The 17,279-nt window shown below is 34.9% G+C and overlaps 1 protein-coding gene across 1 annotated transcript in view; it reads right to left on the reverse strand.

The window, feature by feature from the left end:
• Nucleotides 1-4,969: 4,969 nt before the first annotated feature.
• The window catches only part of SYDE2 (synapse defective Rho GTPase homolog 2), a 45,501-nt gene continuing 33,191 nt past the window's right edge, over nt 4,970-17,279 (reverse strand). The window contains exons 5-7 of the mRNA XM_021690179.1: nt 14,301-14,482; nt 11,087-11,318; nt 4,970-5,469 (exon numbers count right to left, since the gene is read on the reverse strand). Of these exons, the coding sequence (XP_021545854.1) occupies nt 4,970-5,469; nt 11,087-11,318; nt 14,301-14,482 (914 nt within the window). The remainder of the gene's footprint in view (nt 5,470-11,086; nt 11,319-14,300; nt 14,483-17,279) is intronic.

A 17,279-nucleotide genomic window follows, 5' to 3' on the forward strand; every position in this document is an offset into this window, starting at 1 on the left:
GAAATGAAAAATAGGTTTTTTTTTCAGTTCTAGCAAAAAGTGCACACTAGAATGAATCGGGATGTTTTTTGCTCATGATTTCTGTGAAGAAATAAATGCCGCATTTTAACAAAAGCTCCCCCAGAGACTTTCCTTTCTTATGGTGAGAGACACTTTTTCATACATATATTATTTACATAATTGTTTCCACTGAAACAATTGCTATTCTACAGAAAAAAAAAATACCCAAAATTTATGAACTCACTTTTTAAGTCAAGAATATTCCCAAGGCCGTTCTAGTTCCAAAAAAAACACAAGTCATTAAAAAAAATGAGAGAGAGAGAGAGAACACTTTGTTAACTACAAAGAATTACTACTCAGGAGTAAATTTTTTTTTTTTTTAGGGTTTTATCTATTTATTTGTCAGCAAGAGAGAGCGAGCACAAGCAAGGGAAACATGGGGAGCAGCGGGCTCCCCACTCAGGAAAGAGCCTGATGTGGGGCTCGATCCCAGGACTCTGGGATCATGACCTGAGCCAAAGGCAGACGCTTAACCGACTGAGCCACCCAGGTGCCCCAGGAGTGAATATTGGAATAATTACATAGACATTGCTTCTCTTGGTCCTTAGTCTTTTCCTGACAAAAAGATAACCATTCTCTGAGAATACCTTTGCATTCATTCATTTATTAATAATTAACTGAACAGGGGTGCTTGGGTGACTCTTTTATCTGAAACATTATCATTATTATTTTTTAATGAATTCCATTTCTGCCTTAATTAGCCAGTTTTTGGCTGAGTCAGAAAGCAACCAAGAACTCTGATTTCTGGCACTTCAATGTTTATCAAACATGAGACTTACTGAATTAAAAATGAGCCTTGGGCTGGGAAAAGAGCAAAAGAGCATTCTTCTTCATACCAAAGTCCTCAAGTCTGTAAGATTCAAAAAGAAACTTATTAAACATAATACAATTTGATCACTTTCCAAGTACCTAAAAGTTGGTGTCTTTAAATTATAAAATCCTAAGCCTTAAAGTCCTTATGTCTGGAAACATTCTTTTCAGAAACCGTACCACTACCCCAACCTGTTTCAAAGCCACACAATCTGAAGTTTTCCAGAGAGTTAGGATGTGAACTTGGCTTTGATATTTAGTCTTCCTGCTTTCTTATTCTTGCAGTGACTACTGGCATCATTACCAGGTACAGAAGCATTAATACTTAGAGTTAACAGGACATTACAAGTATTTTGATAAATACTACATTGATAATAGCAACTTCCACTACAAGGAGCTCATTTAAAAAATATAATGGAGTCACCTCAATCTCATCTGATGGTAACTCCATCCTTTAGTTGCTCAGGCCTTACCCCTTCCTCTCACAGTCCACTGGTAGATTCTTTTGGCTCCTACTTCCAAAACATATCCAGAATACAACCAGTTCTCACCACCTCTATTGCTTCTTCCCTGGTCCAAACCACCATCTTTCTTGCCTGGATTACTGCAAAACTGGATGCAGGAAGATAATAGAGAAATGCCATCACAGTTCTAAAGGGAAATGAGTTTGAATCTAGAACTGCAGGTCCAATCAAAATGAAGTACAGGGAAAAAATAAAGGCCTTGTCAGAAATGCAAGGACTCAAACCTCTCTCTAGCACCCTTCTTGTGGGGGGCATGTCGGGGGGGGTACAAGGGATGGAAAGAGGTGTATGTGGTGGAGGGAACTACTTAATACTTCAGCAAACAACAAAAAACACCCCTACATTTTAGAAAGGTGAGATATAAAACAAAACAGAATATAGGAGTGCAAGGGAAATATATCCCAGGATGACAGCTAAAAAACCACATTGTCCACGTTTGATTAAGTTAGTTAAAAGCTTAGGATGATCTCAGGCTTATACTGAAGAAGATATTTTTCTCCTGTCAAAAAAAAATAAAGGCAAGAATGTACCTCATGAATCCCAGGATGAGAGCTAAAAGCACTCTGAACAAATTTGGTAATTCAATAGCAAGATAAAAGAAAATGAAAATCTGCAAAAGCCATGACCCAATTATGAAGCAAATAACACACAGCATGATTTGGAGAAGTTGATAGCTATACGATAAAATAATCCTTTTGACCTTTAGCTTGGAATATTCTGCTTAAATCAGCATAGACTTCAGGACATAAGATTGGATATGTAGGAGATAAAACCACCTGGCTAACCTTTAAACACTTTTGCATAATCCAGCGCATAATGGCTAGTTACTGGTTTGTAGTTTTTAGAAAAAACATATAAAGGAAAAGACAAGTCAAATATAGTTCCCCCAAATAATATAACCTATTAATGTTGATTATATCAACTAATTGTGTAACTTAGAGAAATTAAGAGGTAAAGGGCAGTAATGGGCTGAAGGGAAGTATAGCGTTGGTCATCTCCACAATGGTAGCGAGCCAAGAGACACTGTTTAAAACAGATGGATCAAGAAACAAAGATTACTAAAAGTTATAAAAGACACTGAAAGAAGAACTAAAAATATTAAATGGGGAGGAGGAATGGACATTCTTTATCATTCATACTTAAATGACAAATCAAGAAATAGCAGCAGTAAACCTAGACCCAGTGATGGAGGTAGGTAGTACTTACCCGAAGAATAAAAAGCAGCTGTTACCTCTGAGAAGCGGTGTGAATGGCACACTTTTTATTCTCTATCCATCTGAATTGCTTGAAACTTTATTCAGGTACATGCACTAAAATTAAAATTGTTTTTAATCCTAAGAAACATTGGGGCTGGTAGACTTAGAAGAGAATGATAGCCGACAGTCTACTAGTGCAGAAAAAGCAGGTATAAAAACTCAAAAAAGGTTTGAAGTTAAAGATCATTTAAAGTAAAGGCATAAACTTACTGAGCACTACTAAATACAGAAGAGTCAATAAAAGAGATTTGTAGTTAGGACTCAGTGATTCAGACAACATAGATGTTTAGTATTTTCTATTTAAGATGGCAGAGATTAAACTATTTCCATCCAAAATTATATAACAAAATACCTCTGGCCTTTAAAGTATTTCAGATTCTGGATAATTCAATTCTGGACCAAAAAATATCGTTACATCTATTTATGGATAACATTCGATTGTCCAATACTCTAACACTTTTGTTTGAGAAGACAAAGAATGACATTAAGTAATCCTTAAAATCATTATAATAGCATGACACCAAGGTTATAATACTTTAATAAAACTTCTACATTTCTGAAACAACTTCAATTCATACAATATACATGATATAGCAAACAAAAACATTTTTTGAGAAGATTTTATTTATTTATTTTGACAGAGACACAGCGAGAGAGGCAACACAAGCAGGGGGAGTGGGAGAGGGAGAAGCAGGCTTCCCGCAGAGCAGGGAGCCTGATGTGGGGCTCGATCCCAGGACCCTGGGATCATGACCTGAGCCGAAGGCAGATGCTTAATGACTGAGCCACCCAGGCGCCCCAAACAAAAACATTTAAAGCACATTTCTTTTGACTGTTTACTCAATATATATCTCTGTCACATATTCTTTTGGTATTCTTCGGAATTGTTATACAAAGCTTCAAAAAATTAAATTTTCATATAAAAATAGTTATTTATCTGGCTTTTTAACAATTGAGTTTTCAAATTAAATAACAAGGTGTTCTGTTTATCAATGTATATTACGTAGAAATAGTTAAATACTTCAATATTTAGAAAAACATCAAGAAGTCCGTTTTCTAATGGTTTGCTACATCTTTAAGTTGTTGATTCAAATTTTATAATTTTAAAATTACATGTTCTGTGGGTATAAAAATTTAAAAAAATACATTCCAATTTAATAAAAAAGTCTTCTAAATTTACATTTTTCAAACACTGCTGTGATTGCTATAGTGACTATCTTGTAGATATACTTAGCCAAAATGAGTTAATTTTTCAAAATCAGTAACATGGAGTGTGTTGGCAAGATTTCTTTAGAAACAAATGAAGGTAATTATAAAGTCAATGTTATCAATGTACTACTACAAATAAATACGTTTAAAGTATAATTACTTTGTTTTAAAAAGCAGAACATAAAAATGCATAGAACAGGTGAAGTTTTTTTTTAATGTAAATCACTAGTACAGAAATCTGGGCTCTTAATCCCTTAAGAAATTAGAGGATTTCAATTTAAAAGATGACTTCTCACTAGGGATATTGTGACTTTCTATGAATCAAAAAAAAGAAAGTCTATTATTTCTATTCAGACGCTTCTAGTGTTTTGGTTCAAGTGTTTCTACAGAACTTCTTTAACTTAAATGTTCTTTCCCTGAAAAAGACATTTTAAGCTAATAATTTTGGCCTCACGACATATATGCTTTAAAGATACATGTGATTCTGCAGCCAATGCCTCCCCCATTCTAATATCTATCCATATATGCACTTATAAATAGACACATTTTCAGGATTATAAAAATATTTAATTTTTATAAGCTTAAATAATTACTGAATGTTAATACAGAATACATTAATATCTGTATAATTTTACTTTTATTTATAAAAAGGTTTTTATAGCAGCATTTGCATTGCAAATGAAATATGATCAAATGATGTTGCAGAGTATGTGGACTCACTGCAAACCAGACAGAGCAGCTGCCACGTTCTTCTGTAAGAAACATCTGTTCCAGCTCCAAAAGAGCAGTTCCTGTAATGTACAAAAACCATGAGGGGCTAATAACTTATCTGAACCTTATAAGTGCATTTAGAAGTTATCTCCATAGAATGGGCCGTATTTGTTAAAAGATCCACAAGTCGAAGTTATCTGTGCCCCAAGAAAAATTTTCTAATGAAGATACGTAAAAACTTAATGAATAGTGTTTTTAATTAAATCACATGAACTTACTAGAAATTAATGGAATTTTTAAGAGTAAAAAAATAAAACCATCACTGTGAGCGGTATAAGAAAGCGAAAGACTGATTTGAAATTTAAAACATTACAAAAAAGCAAATTAAAACTCTCAATCTCAAACACTCATATTAAGCTTGTTTTTGTTGAGTTCACGCTCCAGATTTCCAATCAAAGTATCAATGCTTTCTTGTAGGTCTTTAAGATTGACTTTTCGATCCACTGTAGACTCAATTGTTTGCATTGTCAAGTATGTCTGAAATGTGTACTCTTTGGACATGGGTACTGGCTGTTCAATCATTATATCTGGTCCATACATTTTGCTACAATTTTCTCCATTGTCTCTATCTTCTGAGGGGACATCATCATAATCTACATCATTAAAATTTTCTTTTGTCTTTAAAAAGTAGTTTTCTCCACAGCTGCTCCAGTCTCCTGCATAACGATTGCTAACTGGACTGTCTAATCTGGTTTGCCTTGGTCTAAGTATTCTTGATGAATCAGTACCACTCAAATTTAACATGCAGGGTCGTTCTTTCTTCCTCCTCAAATAATTTAGAGAAGACTTCTGCTCTGGAAACAAGTTGTCTGTTGATTCTTTGACAGTTAAACGTTGCACTAGAAACAAACAATAAATTTGCTTAGTCACGGCCATCCAACTGGCCTTAAAAAACCAGAGCAAAGATAAGCCGTTTAATAATCAACTACAAACATGCATTAAAACAAAACATGCACACTATTAAAAAATAAAGCATTCCATAATTACTTTTTTCTATCACCAGAAATAATCAAGATTAGGGACAGAAGCTAGTAGAATGTTCAATGGTGCTAATTCATGCCATATCATAACATCCCCAAACAAATTTCTGATGTTGATTAACTTTCAGTGCAAGTTAATTATTATCTAGCTATAATTCAAAGAGTAGCTAAGCTGGTAGCTTCTTCTAAATTAAAAGCTACAGTAAAAAAGCAGGCAAGGCATGTTGGTGTACAAACAAAACAAAACAAAAAGTTCCTTCTTCTGCAAACGTCTAAATGAGGCAAAGGCATCTAAAGTGCTCACTCTAACCTTTGTGCTTTTTTTGCAGTTCTATTAGCAGCAGTGTCATAATTTTTTTTACTAAGCAGCCCAAATTTCACTTTGATAAAATGCACAAATACTAGACTTGACCACTTGTTACCTGAGTTTGATTACACAGCATTAGCTACTAATAGTCTTCATTTATTGCCTGAAAACAGTACAGATATTTTATTTTCCCATTCTGGTTAGGTATCTAACAATCTCAAATAACATTCTTCATATTAAGATTAATTTCTTCTAAGAGTATACATTGTGCTGGCCATACAGATTACTATGATATACACATCATGACAAACCAAGGCTTTACTGCTTACCTTTTTTGTGAATATTGGACAAAACATTTGTCTAAGGTTCCTTCTGTATATAAAATGGACTTAAACGTTGGGGCATAGCTTTTAAAAACTGTCCATAATACCTTTCTCTTTCTGCTTGTTCAGTCTCCATTAATAAATGCCTCTCCATTTACGCTTTCTTTCACTATGATACGTATTATCAGTGTGAATATATTATCAGTAGTAACACACCCACTTTTCACACTCCAGCATATAATGAATGCTTGTTTCCTACTATAGAAAATAAGATAATTGAAAAGTAATACAAACATGTATATAGTTCTAGTTTTCCAGACTTAGTGATCTTAACAATATTTTCCAGATCACATAATTTTTTTTACTTAGATTTTATTAAAATACTTGATAACTATATATAGGTATGTTTTTAACATTTCCATTTGTCCATATTTTTATGATGACCAGTATATATAATTATGAATAGCTAAAATCTCTTGATCAAAAATTTTCTGGAAAATAAAGGTCTGATATTTAAATTGGTCTTTAACAGCAGTATTAATATAGAATGCCCCATGCCATTAATTGATGCAATTACAGAATGAATATCTGAATTTTTTCCACTGTTTTATTATTTAATTGATGCAATTACAGAATGAATATCTGAATTTTTTCCACTGTTTAATTATTCAAACTCCTTTTTCTCCTCTACCTGCTAATACCCAATAAGTCTCCTTGCCTTTCTCCCTCATTTTCTGTGCTATTCCTGTTCTTAGTGCTTAAGTGTCATGACTGTTGTTTTCATTACAGGACTTTGCTAACCTTGAAGTCATCTGGTTTGTGGTCCAAAGTAAAACTTTTTTTAAGTAAGCTCTATGCTTGGCAACATGGGACTTAAACTCATAACCCCAAGAGTTGCATGTTTTACCAACTAAGCCAGCCAGGCACCCCAAAGTAAAACATTTCTGACTGTGGGTTGAGCTTATCTTGTTGTGCCCTGACATTCACCTGCAAAACCCAGATTTATTTTGTTGCCAATTACTTAAAGTTGTTTAACTAAATCCCTATTCAAACATGATTTTTGTATATTTTCTTGGAAAATATTTAAGAAAGCAATTATAATATTTTGTATCTTTTAGACTAAAAATTCAATTCGTGAAAAATCAACTTCACTGACTTTTTAAACTACTGATGGTGGAGTTGTTTCCTATAAAAAATGCAGAGAAAATGGCTAATTTTAACCCCAAAAGGAAAGTTCTGGTTTTCCCAGCACTATGACTGGCCAACTGCAACAGAATAAAATTTAAAATGCAATCTGTTTACTGAAAATGTTTCAAAATGTAATGATAAGTACTAAGAAACTTAATTTTCTTATCTTGTTCTACTGATGGATTTATATTTTAATCACCACTTTATTAGCCTTTTATATATAGTATAATTGCCTTATTTAACAGAATATATCAAGTGCCTAGTTAATGCCAAGCACTGTCTTAGAACTTGGGTGCATAAGGGTAAGCAAAATATAATCCCTGACCTCATAAGGTTTAGTCTAGTGAGAAAAATGAAACAAAAAGAAATAAGAAAAAAATTATAGCTTTTCCCCAAGAAATCTGCCCCAAATTTACTCATCATAGAAAATGTGATACAGCAAACAGCTGGTCTAGGAGTTACACTCTCTCTAAAGCTATTTCCCCATCTGTAAAGAGAAAGTAAATTTCAATATTCTTCTTAAAACAGCAAAACCATTTTTAAAAAGCAACAATTTTGTAAAAATCCAATACATAAAAAAGATGAAGACTATTTTGATCAAAGGGAAGTGTGTTGACATTTTGTTCCCTCACCTGTTGCCAGTCTGGCTCCAAAGCTGCTTCCAAAGAACCTTAGGGCTTGGCAGAGGACAATCTGAAATGCCACTGGCAGGATGATTTTTACCTTCCAGTTCCAATATGCTAGGACTCTAACTGATCACTTTGCAGATACGATTTTTCAAATGGAAAGCTTAAAGCAAATTTTATCATTGCCCCAAATTAAAAAAAAACAAAAAAATAATAATACAAAAATTAAAGTAAAAAACAAAGGCGGTAGCGGGAAGGGTGGAACCATCTTTTTACCTCCGGAGTAGGGGAAATTCCACAAAAAGAAAAATAAGTAAGATATGCATATAGCAAGGAGGGTCAAACCCTTCTACCTGATGCACAGAGATGGGCATTCACCAAGTTCATATGCTGTGGCCCATTCTCTGTATCACTACCAATTTTCTCAGTCATGGTAACTGCACTGCTTCTGCTTGATGTCTGCCTTTCCCTGAATCCAAAAGCAAATGATTTAGAGGGCCAAATTAACTGGTATTTATTCTCCCTATCTTTCTGCCCTTTATCTGAGGTACTATACCTAAAGAAAAATACAGGTTATTAGAAAAGGGGGCAGGTTTTTGGTTTTTTTTTTTATTGAAGTACAGCTGACATATGGTTGTATCACTTTCAGGTGTAAACATAGTGAATCAACAACTCTCCACATTACACAATGCTCACCACAATAGGCGTAGGTACCATCTGTCACTGACATTATTACAATAACGTTCACTATATTCCCTATGCTGTCCTTTTCATCTGCTCGACTTGATTTGATTTGATAATTGGAAGTCTGTATCTCTTAGTCCTCTCAACCTATTTCACTCCTCCCTCCACCCACCTCCTCTCTGGCAACCACCAGTTTGTTCTCTTGTACTTATGAGTGTATTTCCAGCTTTTGTTTGGTTCGTTTGGTTTTTTAGATTCCATATGTAAGTAAAATTATATGGTATTTGTCTTTGACTTATTTCACTTAACATAATACCCTCTTGGTCCATCCATGTTGTTGTGAATGGCAAGATCTCCTTTTTTTAAATAGCTGAGTTAATATTCCATAGTGTGTGTGTGTGTGTGTGTGTGTGTGTGTTTCACATCTTCTTTATCCTTTCATCTACTGATGGGCACTTAGGCTGCTTCTACATCTTGGCTACTGTAAAGCTGCAATAAACACAGGGGTACATATCTTTTCAAATTCGTGTGTTCATTTTCTTTGGGTAAATACCCCACAGTAGAATTACTGGATTGTACGCTATTTCTAATTTTTTGAGGATCCTCCATACTGTTTTCCATAGTGGCTACACCATTTACATTCCCACCAACACTGCACAAGAGTTCTCTTTTTCCCACATCTTCGCCAACGCTTGTTATTTCTTATCTTTTTGATATTAGTCATTCTGACAGGTATGAAGTGATCTATCACTGTGATTTTGATTGTATTTCCCTGATGATCAGTGATGTTGATCAGCATCTTTTCATGTGTCTGTTGGCCATCTGGATGTCTTCTTTGGAAAAATGTCTATTCAGGTCCTCCGGGGCAGTTATTTTTAAATAACATTAACCTCTGATACAGAATTAATAATAAAGAAATCAAGTACTGATAGTAAACTCCAGGTAAGCAAGTTTTCATTTGTGATTAGAATGATTAAGATGGTTCCTTTCCCAATTCCTGATGCTTATCAGAATTAAAGCAGTTGTAGAAAAAACTATAGGAAACACACATTTAAAACTTTAACCTGAGAGCTCCCTTATGTTGGGTACCAAATGCAGAAATCAAACCAATTATTAGAGCATCTTGATTCAGGATTTTTAAATAATTAATAATATACACCAATTCAATTAAAATATAAATTAGAAATGGTTTTTAAGCCTGTGTTTGAAAGAAAGCAAAAATTTTTAACTTTATAAATTTAAAAGTTGAAAATTTTATTCACTTTCTATAATTAATTAGATGTATTTTAAAAGACTAAATGAAGCATTTCTTTGTACTTTGGTCTATCCTCATATGTATCCTTAAAAGAGTAACAAAGAGCTAACTTTATGCAAAACACTTTGCTCAATGCCTTAGATGCTTTGTCTACAGAATCTTCACAACTCTGAGGTAGGCACTATTTATAGAGAAGCATACTGAGGCTTAGGGGAATTAAATATGTGCCTGGGCCACAATCTGGATCTGAATCCAAGACTGACTCCAGGGCCCAAGCACTTTTACCACTGTGTGCTACACAAAGCTCCTAAGTACTTTCATGTTTGGTATTATGCAGGGTAGGGAAGGGGAGTGGGAGTTACTACAGAATAAGAAAATTTTGAAACTTAAATACAGCATCCTATATAGAACATCTAGTTAAATACATATTCCTTTTAGCTCTGAAACTATATAAGAGAGATATTAGGAAAATAACTGTCAGCTTTTTGTTATTGACTGGAACAAGGGATGGATAAGTAAGATGGAAAGATCAAAGATGATTGTCAAGTTAAGTCTGGATAATCTGAAGAACAACCATGAATACAGTAAAGATGTCAGGAAGAAGATTTGAATGAAGGCAAAAAATGAATTCTGCTTCATACCAGTTGAACTAAAAATGAGAAGGGTAAAGAAATTAATATTTACAGATTACCTATTATGTGACAAGAGCTGTGCTGAGCACCTTACAAACATAACTTTTTATTTAATTCTCCTATAAATTCTATAAACATATTATTAAATCCATATGACAAAAGATGATATTGAGGCTCTAAGATGTTAAAGAACTTGCCCAAGATCAGACTGCTAATAAGTAACACAACCAGGATACAAATCCAGATCTGACCAAAATGTGTACATTGATCTACATGTCTACAATATTATCAGCAAAAGCAAAAAATTTAAATGGAGAAATTTAAAGGTATCAATTCATAACTATTTGAAAAAGCAAAATCTAGAAAAGATTTTCTTGAATCATATATGGGCATATTTAATGATTAGCTAATTCAAACACCCTATCATTGAAAGAGAAAAATACTTCCATAGAATCATTTACCTGGCCAGAGTTGAAGTAAGTAATGAAGAACTTCAATATGTTTTTTAAAATCCAAAGCACTTGCAAGTTCCTCTGAATCAGTAAAGACTCTGTTGTTATGGGTGGAAGTCTCTTGCCTCTGACTTAATAATACTGGTCCAAAGCACACGGCCAAATTCTGGCAAGTCATCTTATTCACTTCATGATAAGAAGCCACCAATTTCAAATGATCCAGCAACATCTTTAGGGTTGCCTAAATTAAATTACATTACATTTCACTTAATAGAGTTATACACAGGGGCAAATTCAAGGACACAATTTATAGCAGAAAACATAGATAGGCATCCTGTCACTTTTTAAAAAGTAGTTTCAAAGATTTGCTTCCAAGTTGGATATTTGGAACTTTGAAACATATTTTCTTATAAAAATATTACATAGGACACTTAGGTTCCAATGACATAATTTGATCCATTAAATGGTTAAAATATATACTCTTTATAAAAGGCTCATGAATGCATTCCAAATTTCAACTGGAGTCCTTGTGAAAATATACATCAACATTTTCCTCTCTTTCCTCCTCTAAAATGACAACCGCAAAGGCTGTGATGGTAGGTAAGAGTGTTCATAAGCACAGATAAATCCTGTAATCATAAGTAGGGGACTACCATCCTTAAATCTAGGAAGCTAACGATTTCAAACATGACCCGGTCTATCATGATTCAGATTAGGAAAAAGGCCAATGCACTTAACTAATAAATACTTCAAGTAGACAAACGATGAATAGTATGGCTAGAAATAACAGAAAAATTTGTTGAAAAAATACTTTTTAATACTGGAAGGAACTAATAAGGGGAGTTTGCTCAAGAAGTGGAAGGTTATTTAGGTTCAAGCAATTATGGAAAAAAATGTTTCTGAAGTACTGGTATATGATCATTTAACAAATAAAATGAGTATATAATTTCTTCATAATTAAAGAAATGAATGATAAATAAAACTACAATTCTAAAAATTAAAAAAAAAATCAAAATGACATATTTCTAGAGCCAAAAGTGACAACTGGATTCAGTGATCAGAAGGTCATTAGAAACCTTGGCAAAAACAAGTCCAGAGAGGCAGGGTGGGAAGCCAGATTACCATGTGTTGAGTAGTCAAGTGTGGTGAAGAAGGACAGCCGAAATAAACATTCCTTCAATGTTTGGCTGTGAAAGAAAGGAATGAAGAGAGAAGGAAAGCCAGAGACTATAATTGATATTTTGAAATTAAAAAATCAAATATATGAATCATAAAAACAATGTAAGTAATAAGTATCTGTCCCTTTTCTCCATTCACTATGCATTTCCTAACATAAGTAGGACCCTACATTCATTGACATCTTAAGGCTAGTTTCAGCATATTGTGCTATGAAAACACACACACACACACACACACACACACACAACCACCTCCGATTAAATATCGTAGGTTTAATCTCAATTGCGAGCCAAGAAATACAACTTAAAATAAAAAAATATTTTTTTGTCTACAAAGACGAGCTAAAAAATGTAATTGTTGTGCCCCTCTTGAAAAGTAACATGAAGACAGGGGCGCCTGGGTGGCTCAGTTGGTTAAGCGACTGCCTTCGGCTCTGATCATGATCCCAGGGTCCTGGGATCAAGTCCCGCATCGGGCTCCCTGCTCTGCGGGGAGCCTGCTTCTCCCTCTCCCACTCCCCCTGCTTGTGTTCCCTCTCTCGCTGTCTCTCTCTCTGTCAAATAAATAAATGAAATCTTTAAAAAAAAAAAAAAAGAAAAGTAACATGAAGATGTATTAAGAACCTTTAAATGTTCACATCATTTAAATCAACAATTCCACTCTGAGATTCTATTCTAAATACGTAATTCTAACTGAAAAGAAATCTCTGCATACAAATATATACAAATAGGTTCAAAACCTAAATATTATACAAAAGAGAATAGTGACAAATTATGTCAAGTTCACTCAATGGGATATTATGAAGCCTTTTAAAAAGGACGCCAATCGTATGAGCTTTAGGGCCTGAAAGGCCTAAGTTCAGATAACAGACTACAACACTCATAAAAAGCTATATAATTTGGATAAGTGTTTAAATACCTGGATACTCATTTCTTCACTTATAAGTAAAATGACAAAATTTTACCTTTTATCAAAGAAGGAATATCTCTATCCCTTCACCCCACCCTTCTGCTGCTGCCTACCTCTTTGTAGCTGTTCCCCTCTTCCCACCCAAAGGAGTAGTAATTGCTAATCTAATTGGAGTGAGCACAGGATGTTCAAAAGACTACAGTAAACTGGTGAATGAAGTTTTGGGGCTTAACATTTCTATATGTTTGGGCGCCTGGGTGGCTCAGTCGTTAAGCGTCTGCCTTTGGCTGAGGTCATGATCCCAGGGTCCCAGGTTCAAGCCCCAAGTTTGGCTCCCTGCTAAGCAGGGAGTCTGCTTCTCTCTCTCCCTCTGCCCCTCCCCCCCCTTGTGCTCACTCCCTCTCTCTCTCTTTCTCTCAAATAAAATATTTTTTTAAAAATTTCTATATATGCCCTTTCTACCCTCACATGATAAAAAATACAGGTAAAGTCGGCCTCATCTGGACAAGCTCAGCCATATCACCCTTATTCTCCCTTTTGTTCTAAGGAACAACAGCTAAAGTTAGGCTAAGACTGTTCTGCAGACCCAGCTATCCTACTATCTGCTCTGCAGGCATGCCTGAAGATACTGATCTCAAGATTTAGACTGTGAGGAGGCGGCAAATGGGAAGAGGCAAGAAGGAAAGAAATGGTGGTGGTGAGGGTTGTTTAAGTCTTGAGGCTAAGCCACATACATGAAACAGTCACCATATTCTTTAAATACTAAAAGGAAATAAACTAATATGTTGGATATTGATAATTGCAATTTTCCATTCTTTTCTATATCTTCCCAATTTTTCTATAATAAACATGTATTATTTTAATAATAAGGTAATCATACTTTTTAAAAAATATATGGGAGATACCTGTGCCTAAACTAAAATTATACACAGAAAAGATAAAACTGTTATCTAGATTTATTCTGTTTAAGAAGCAGTTTTTAAATGTATGTTGTTTAAGGAGACTTTAGTAAAGGCAGAGCTTAAAGTCGTAGTGCCACAAATACGAAATACCTGTAAAATTATTTGTAGCACTGGAGCTAAGTATATATTCATTAGCTGGCTTTTAGGGAAAAAGGTATACCACATATGTTTACCTTCTCAACATCAGGAAGACAATCAAGCAGGTCAACAGTGTCCTTAGAGTCACTTGGGTCATTCTCACATCCTCTTGATGACATTTTCAAAGGATTTTTTGCCATTGCGTCTAATACAGCCTCATAAAGCTGCTTTGTTATCAGGGGAGAAGGAAGTTCTCTTAGATAGTCCTTAAGAACGCCTTTAGAAAACAAAGACAGAGAGATAGCAGTTGGTCTTCAGAATAAAATTTAAAAACTGTGAATTTTTTTAAAGTATTGTTATAGCCAAACTTTAATATTCTGAAAATAATAAAAACAACAACAAAAACCTATTAGAACAAAACACTAGCATTTTGTAATCTTATAAATTGCCTCAGTAATTGACTTCTTGTTTTGAAAGCATGCTAAAAATGCACACACATAATTTCCAATGATCATACATATTAGGTTTGTTATTCATAAAGTAAGCAATTCATGGTACATATACTCTGTTGATTCTGGCCCTCCTTAAATACATGTGAAACAAAAGTTGAGAAAACAAGGCACACTAATATTAATTATAAATTATTCCAATTACATGAATCTTGATTTTCTAGACTTTTGAAAGTTAAAGAATACAATGGCCCATGTACAGCATGGTGACTATAATTAAAAATACTGTATTGTATATTTGGAAGTTGTTAAGAGAGCAGACCTTGTTTTGTCATTTGTTTATTTACTGATGAGAAACTGAGTATTCTTCCTTACATTGCTTTGTAGATTTTGGGTGTTGTATCCAAAGAGAAGCCTGGATTAAAGTATCTGTTTGAATAAACTAGAATCACATCTTCCTGCTATGCCATAAGATTTTTTAAAGTGGAGTACATCACAGTATTCCAAAGTATGAATGTTCCAGAATTTTATCTAGGCAGTCACTACAGATGGAATACTTGGGTTGTTTCTAATCTTTTGTTATTCTAAAACATGCTACAATGAATAGCCTTGCATACTATTACTTGTATGTATGCAGGTATGTCTATAGAATAAACTCCCAAAACAGGATCACTAAATCTAAAATGCATTTGTGATTTCGAGGGAAAAGGAGGGGTAAGGATGTTTCCTAGGTTTGGAGCTTGAGCATCTAGGTGGATAGCAGTGCTATACTTTTAAAAGGGGGGAATAGGGGATAGAAAGAAGTTTCATTTTGAATATATTCAGCATAAAGTATCTATGGGACATTCAAGGTTGCTGGATATAAATATCTGAGGCTCAGGAAAGAGATGGCTGGAGACCCTGAGAATGATCAACTTAAAAATGCTTAAAGATGATAACAGAGCTTGGGAATAGCTGAGATGATCAGGGAGGCAGATGATGTGAGAAGGCCCTGAAGAACACCAGCTTTTAAGGGGTCATCAGGAAGAGGACTTTCCAAAGAGGACTAAAGAAGTATGGGTGGTAAGAAGAGGCTAAGGGGAGACTGGCGAGTACACTGCCAAGGAAGTCAAGAAAAGAATGTTTCAAGAAAAGGTTTACAGTATCAACTGATAGCCAACAATAAGCAGGTTAGATAAGAACCATGTTAAGTACTATGGAGCACAGTGTTTCTCAAACTTGGCTGCACACTGAAATAACCTGTAGAACTTAAAAATAATAATAATAATACATTCCAGAGCCCCATGCCAGCCCTACTAAATCATAATCCCCAGGGGTCAGGGCTCATGTCCTTGTATTTTTAACAAATTCCTGTTGTGATTCTAAGGTTGCAGTTTTTGTAACTAGGTATAAGAAACATGAGATAATTTAAGACAAGGATCAAAAAATGTCCACCAGACAAAGAAGTCAGCAACCTTGGTAAGCACAGCTTCAGGGGAATAAAGGACACAGAAGTCAGGTTGCATTTGGTTAGGAAGTAAATGGATGTTAAAGAATTAGAGAAAGAGAAGAAAGATAGGCAATCTGCTTCAAAAATCTGTCTTTGAGAGAAGGTGATAACCATAGATGAGTGGGAAGGGGAGAAGCAGGATCAAAGTAGGGTTTTTTTTTTTTTTTTAAGATGAAAGAGACTTGAACATTTAAATGCTAATATAAAGAAGATATTAAAATGGTTTTCAAGGTCCAAGAGAGAGGAATAAGTTGAGCAAAATTCCCAAAAAGGAAAGAAGAAGAGACTCCTGAGAACACATGAGGGAATTAAAATTAGTCCAAAATGTGAGGAAGATAATTTCTATACTCTTACAGAAAAGGGAGTGGAAAAGTGGCAAGGATGTATGCCAAAGAAGGCATGTTGGCAGGCTGGGTCACACGTAGATGAGGTTCCTCTCTGATGGCTTCTATTTCCTCCATGAAGTTAGGAGGCAGGGTCATCAGCTAAGAGTGATACGGGTAAAAGTGAGATTTGAGGAGTGAGAAAATAGTAAACAGACACTCTGGAGAATGAGAGAAGGGGGGCTGGAGAGATAAGAACATATTTATTAGCAGACACCACTGAAAGCCCAGTTAATTCTGAAGTCCATGAATTTATACTAGTATCAAGATATACCCTTGTGTGATTTTTTTCTAGTAGCAATCAGGAACTCAGATACAGGCTAGAAAAACAGACCAGTTGTTCCAGCCAACATGGAGTAATGCGGACAAAATTTAACTTCCTGCCTGAAACAACTGGCAACACCAGATAAAATATCTAGAAACAAAACAAAACTATGTTCAACACACTGGACATCAGGCAACGAAGGATATCCCTAAGGGATGGAAAACTAATGCAATGTGCCCATAACTGCCTCAGCTTACTGCCTGAAAGCCTTTCTAGGTCACAGTGAGGAGGTGCAAATACAGGTAGCTAGTAAGTCTAGCTAAGTTGAGGAGAGGAAGCTAGAAGTCTAAGGAGAGCAAAGCAGCTAGAGCTTGAAGGACAGTATTAGAGAGTAGACAGCTGTCCAGAAAAAAGGCTGGATACTGCCAAACCCCCCTGAGTTTCTATCTGAGCACTGATCAGCATGTGCAGGTGAGGAAACGAACGAA

The sequence above is a fragment of the Neomonachus schauinslandi genome, chromosome 4 (assembly GCF_002201575.2).
Source record: "Neomonachus schauinslandi chromosome 4, ASM220157v2, whole genome shotgun sequence".
NCBI classification, from domain to species: Eukaryota; Metazoa; Chordata; class Mammalia; order Carnivora; family Phocidae; genus Neomonachus; species Neomonachus schauinslandi.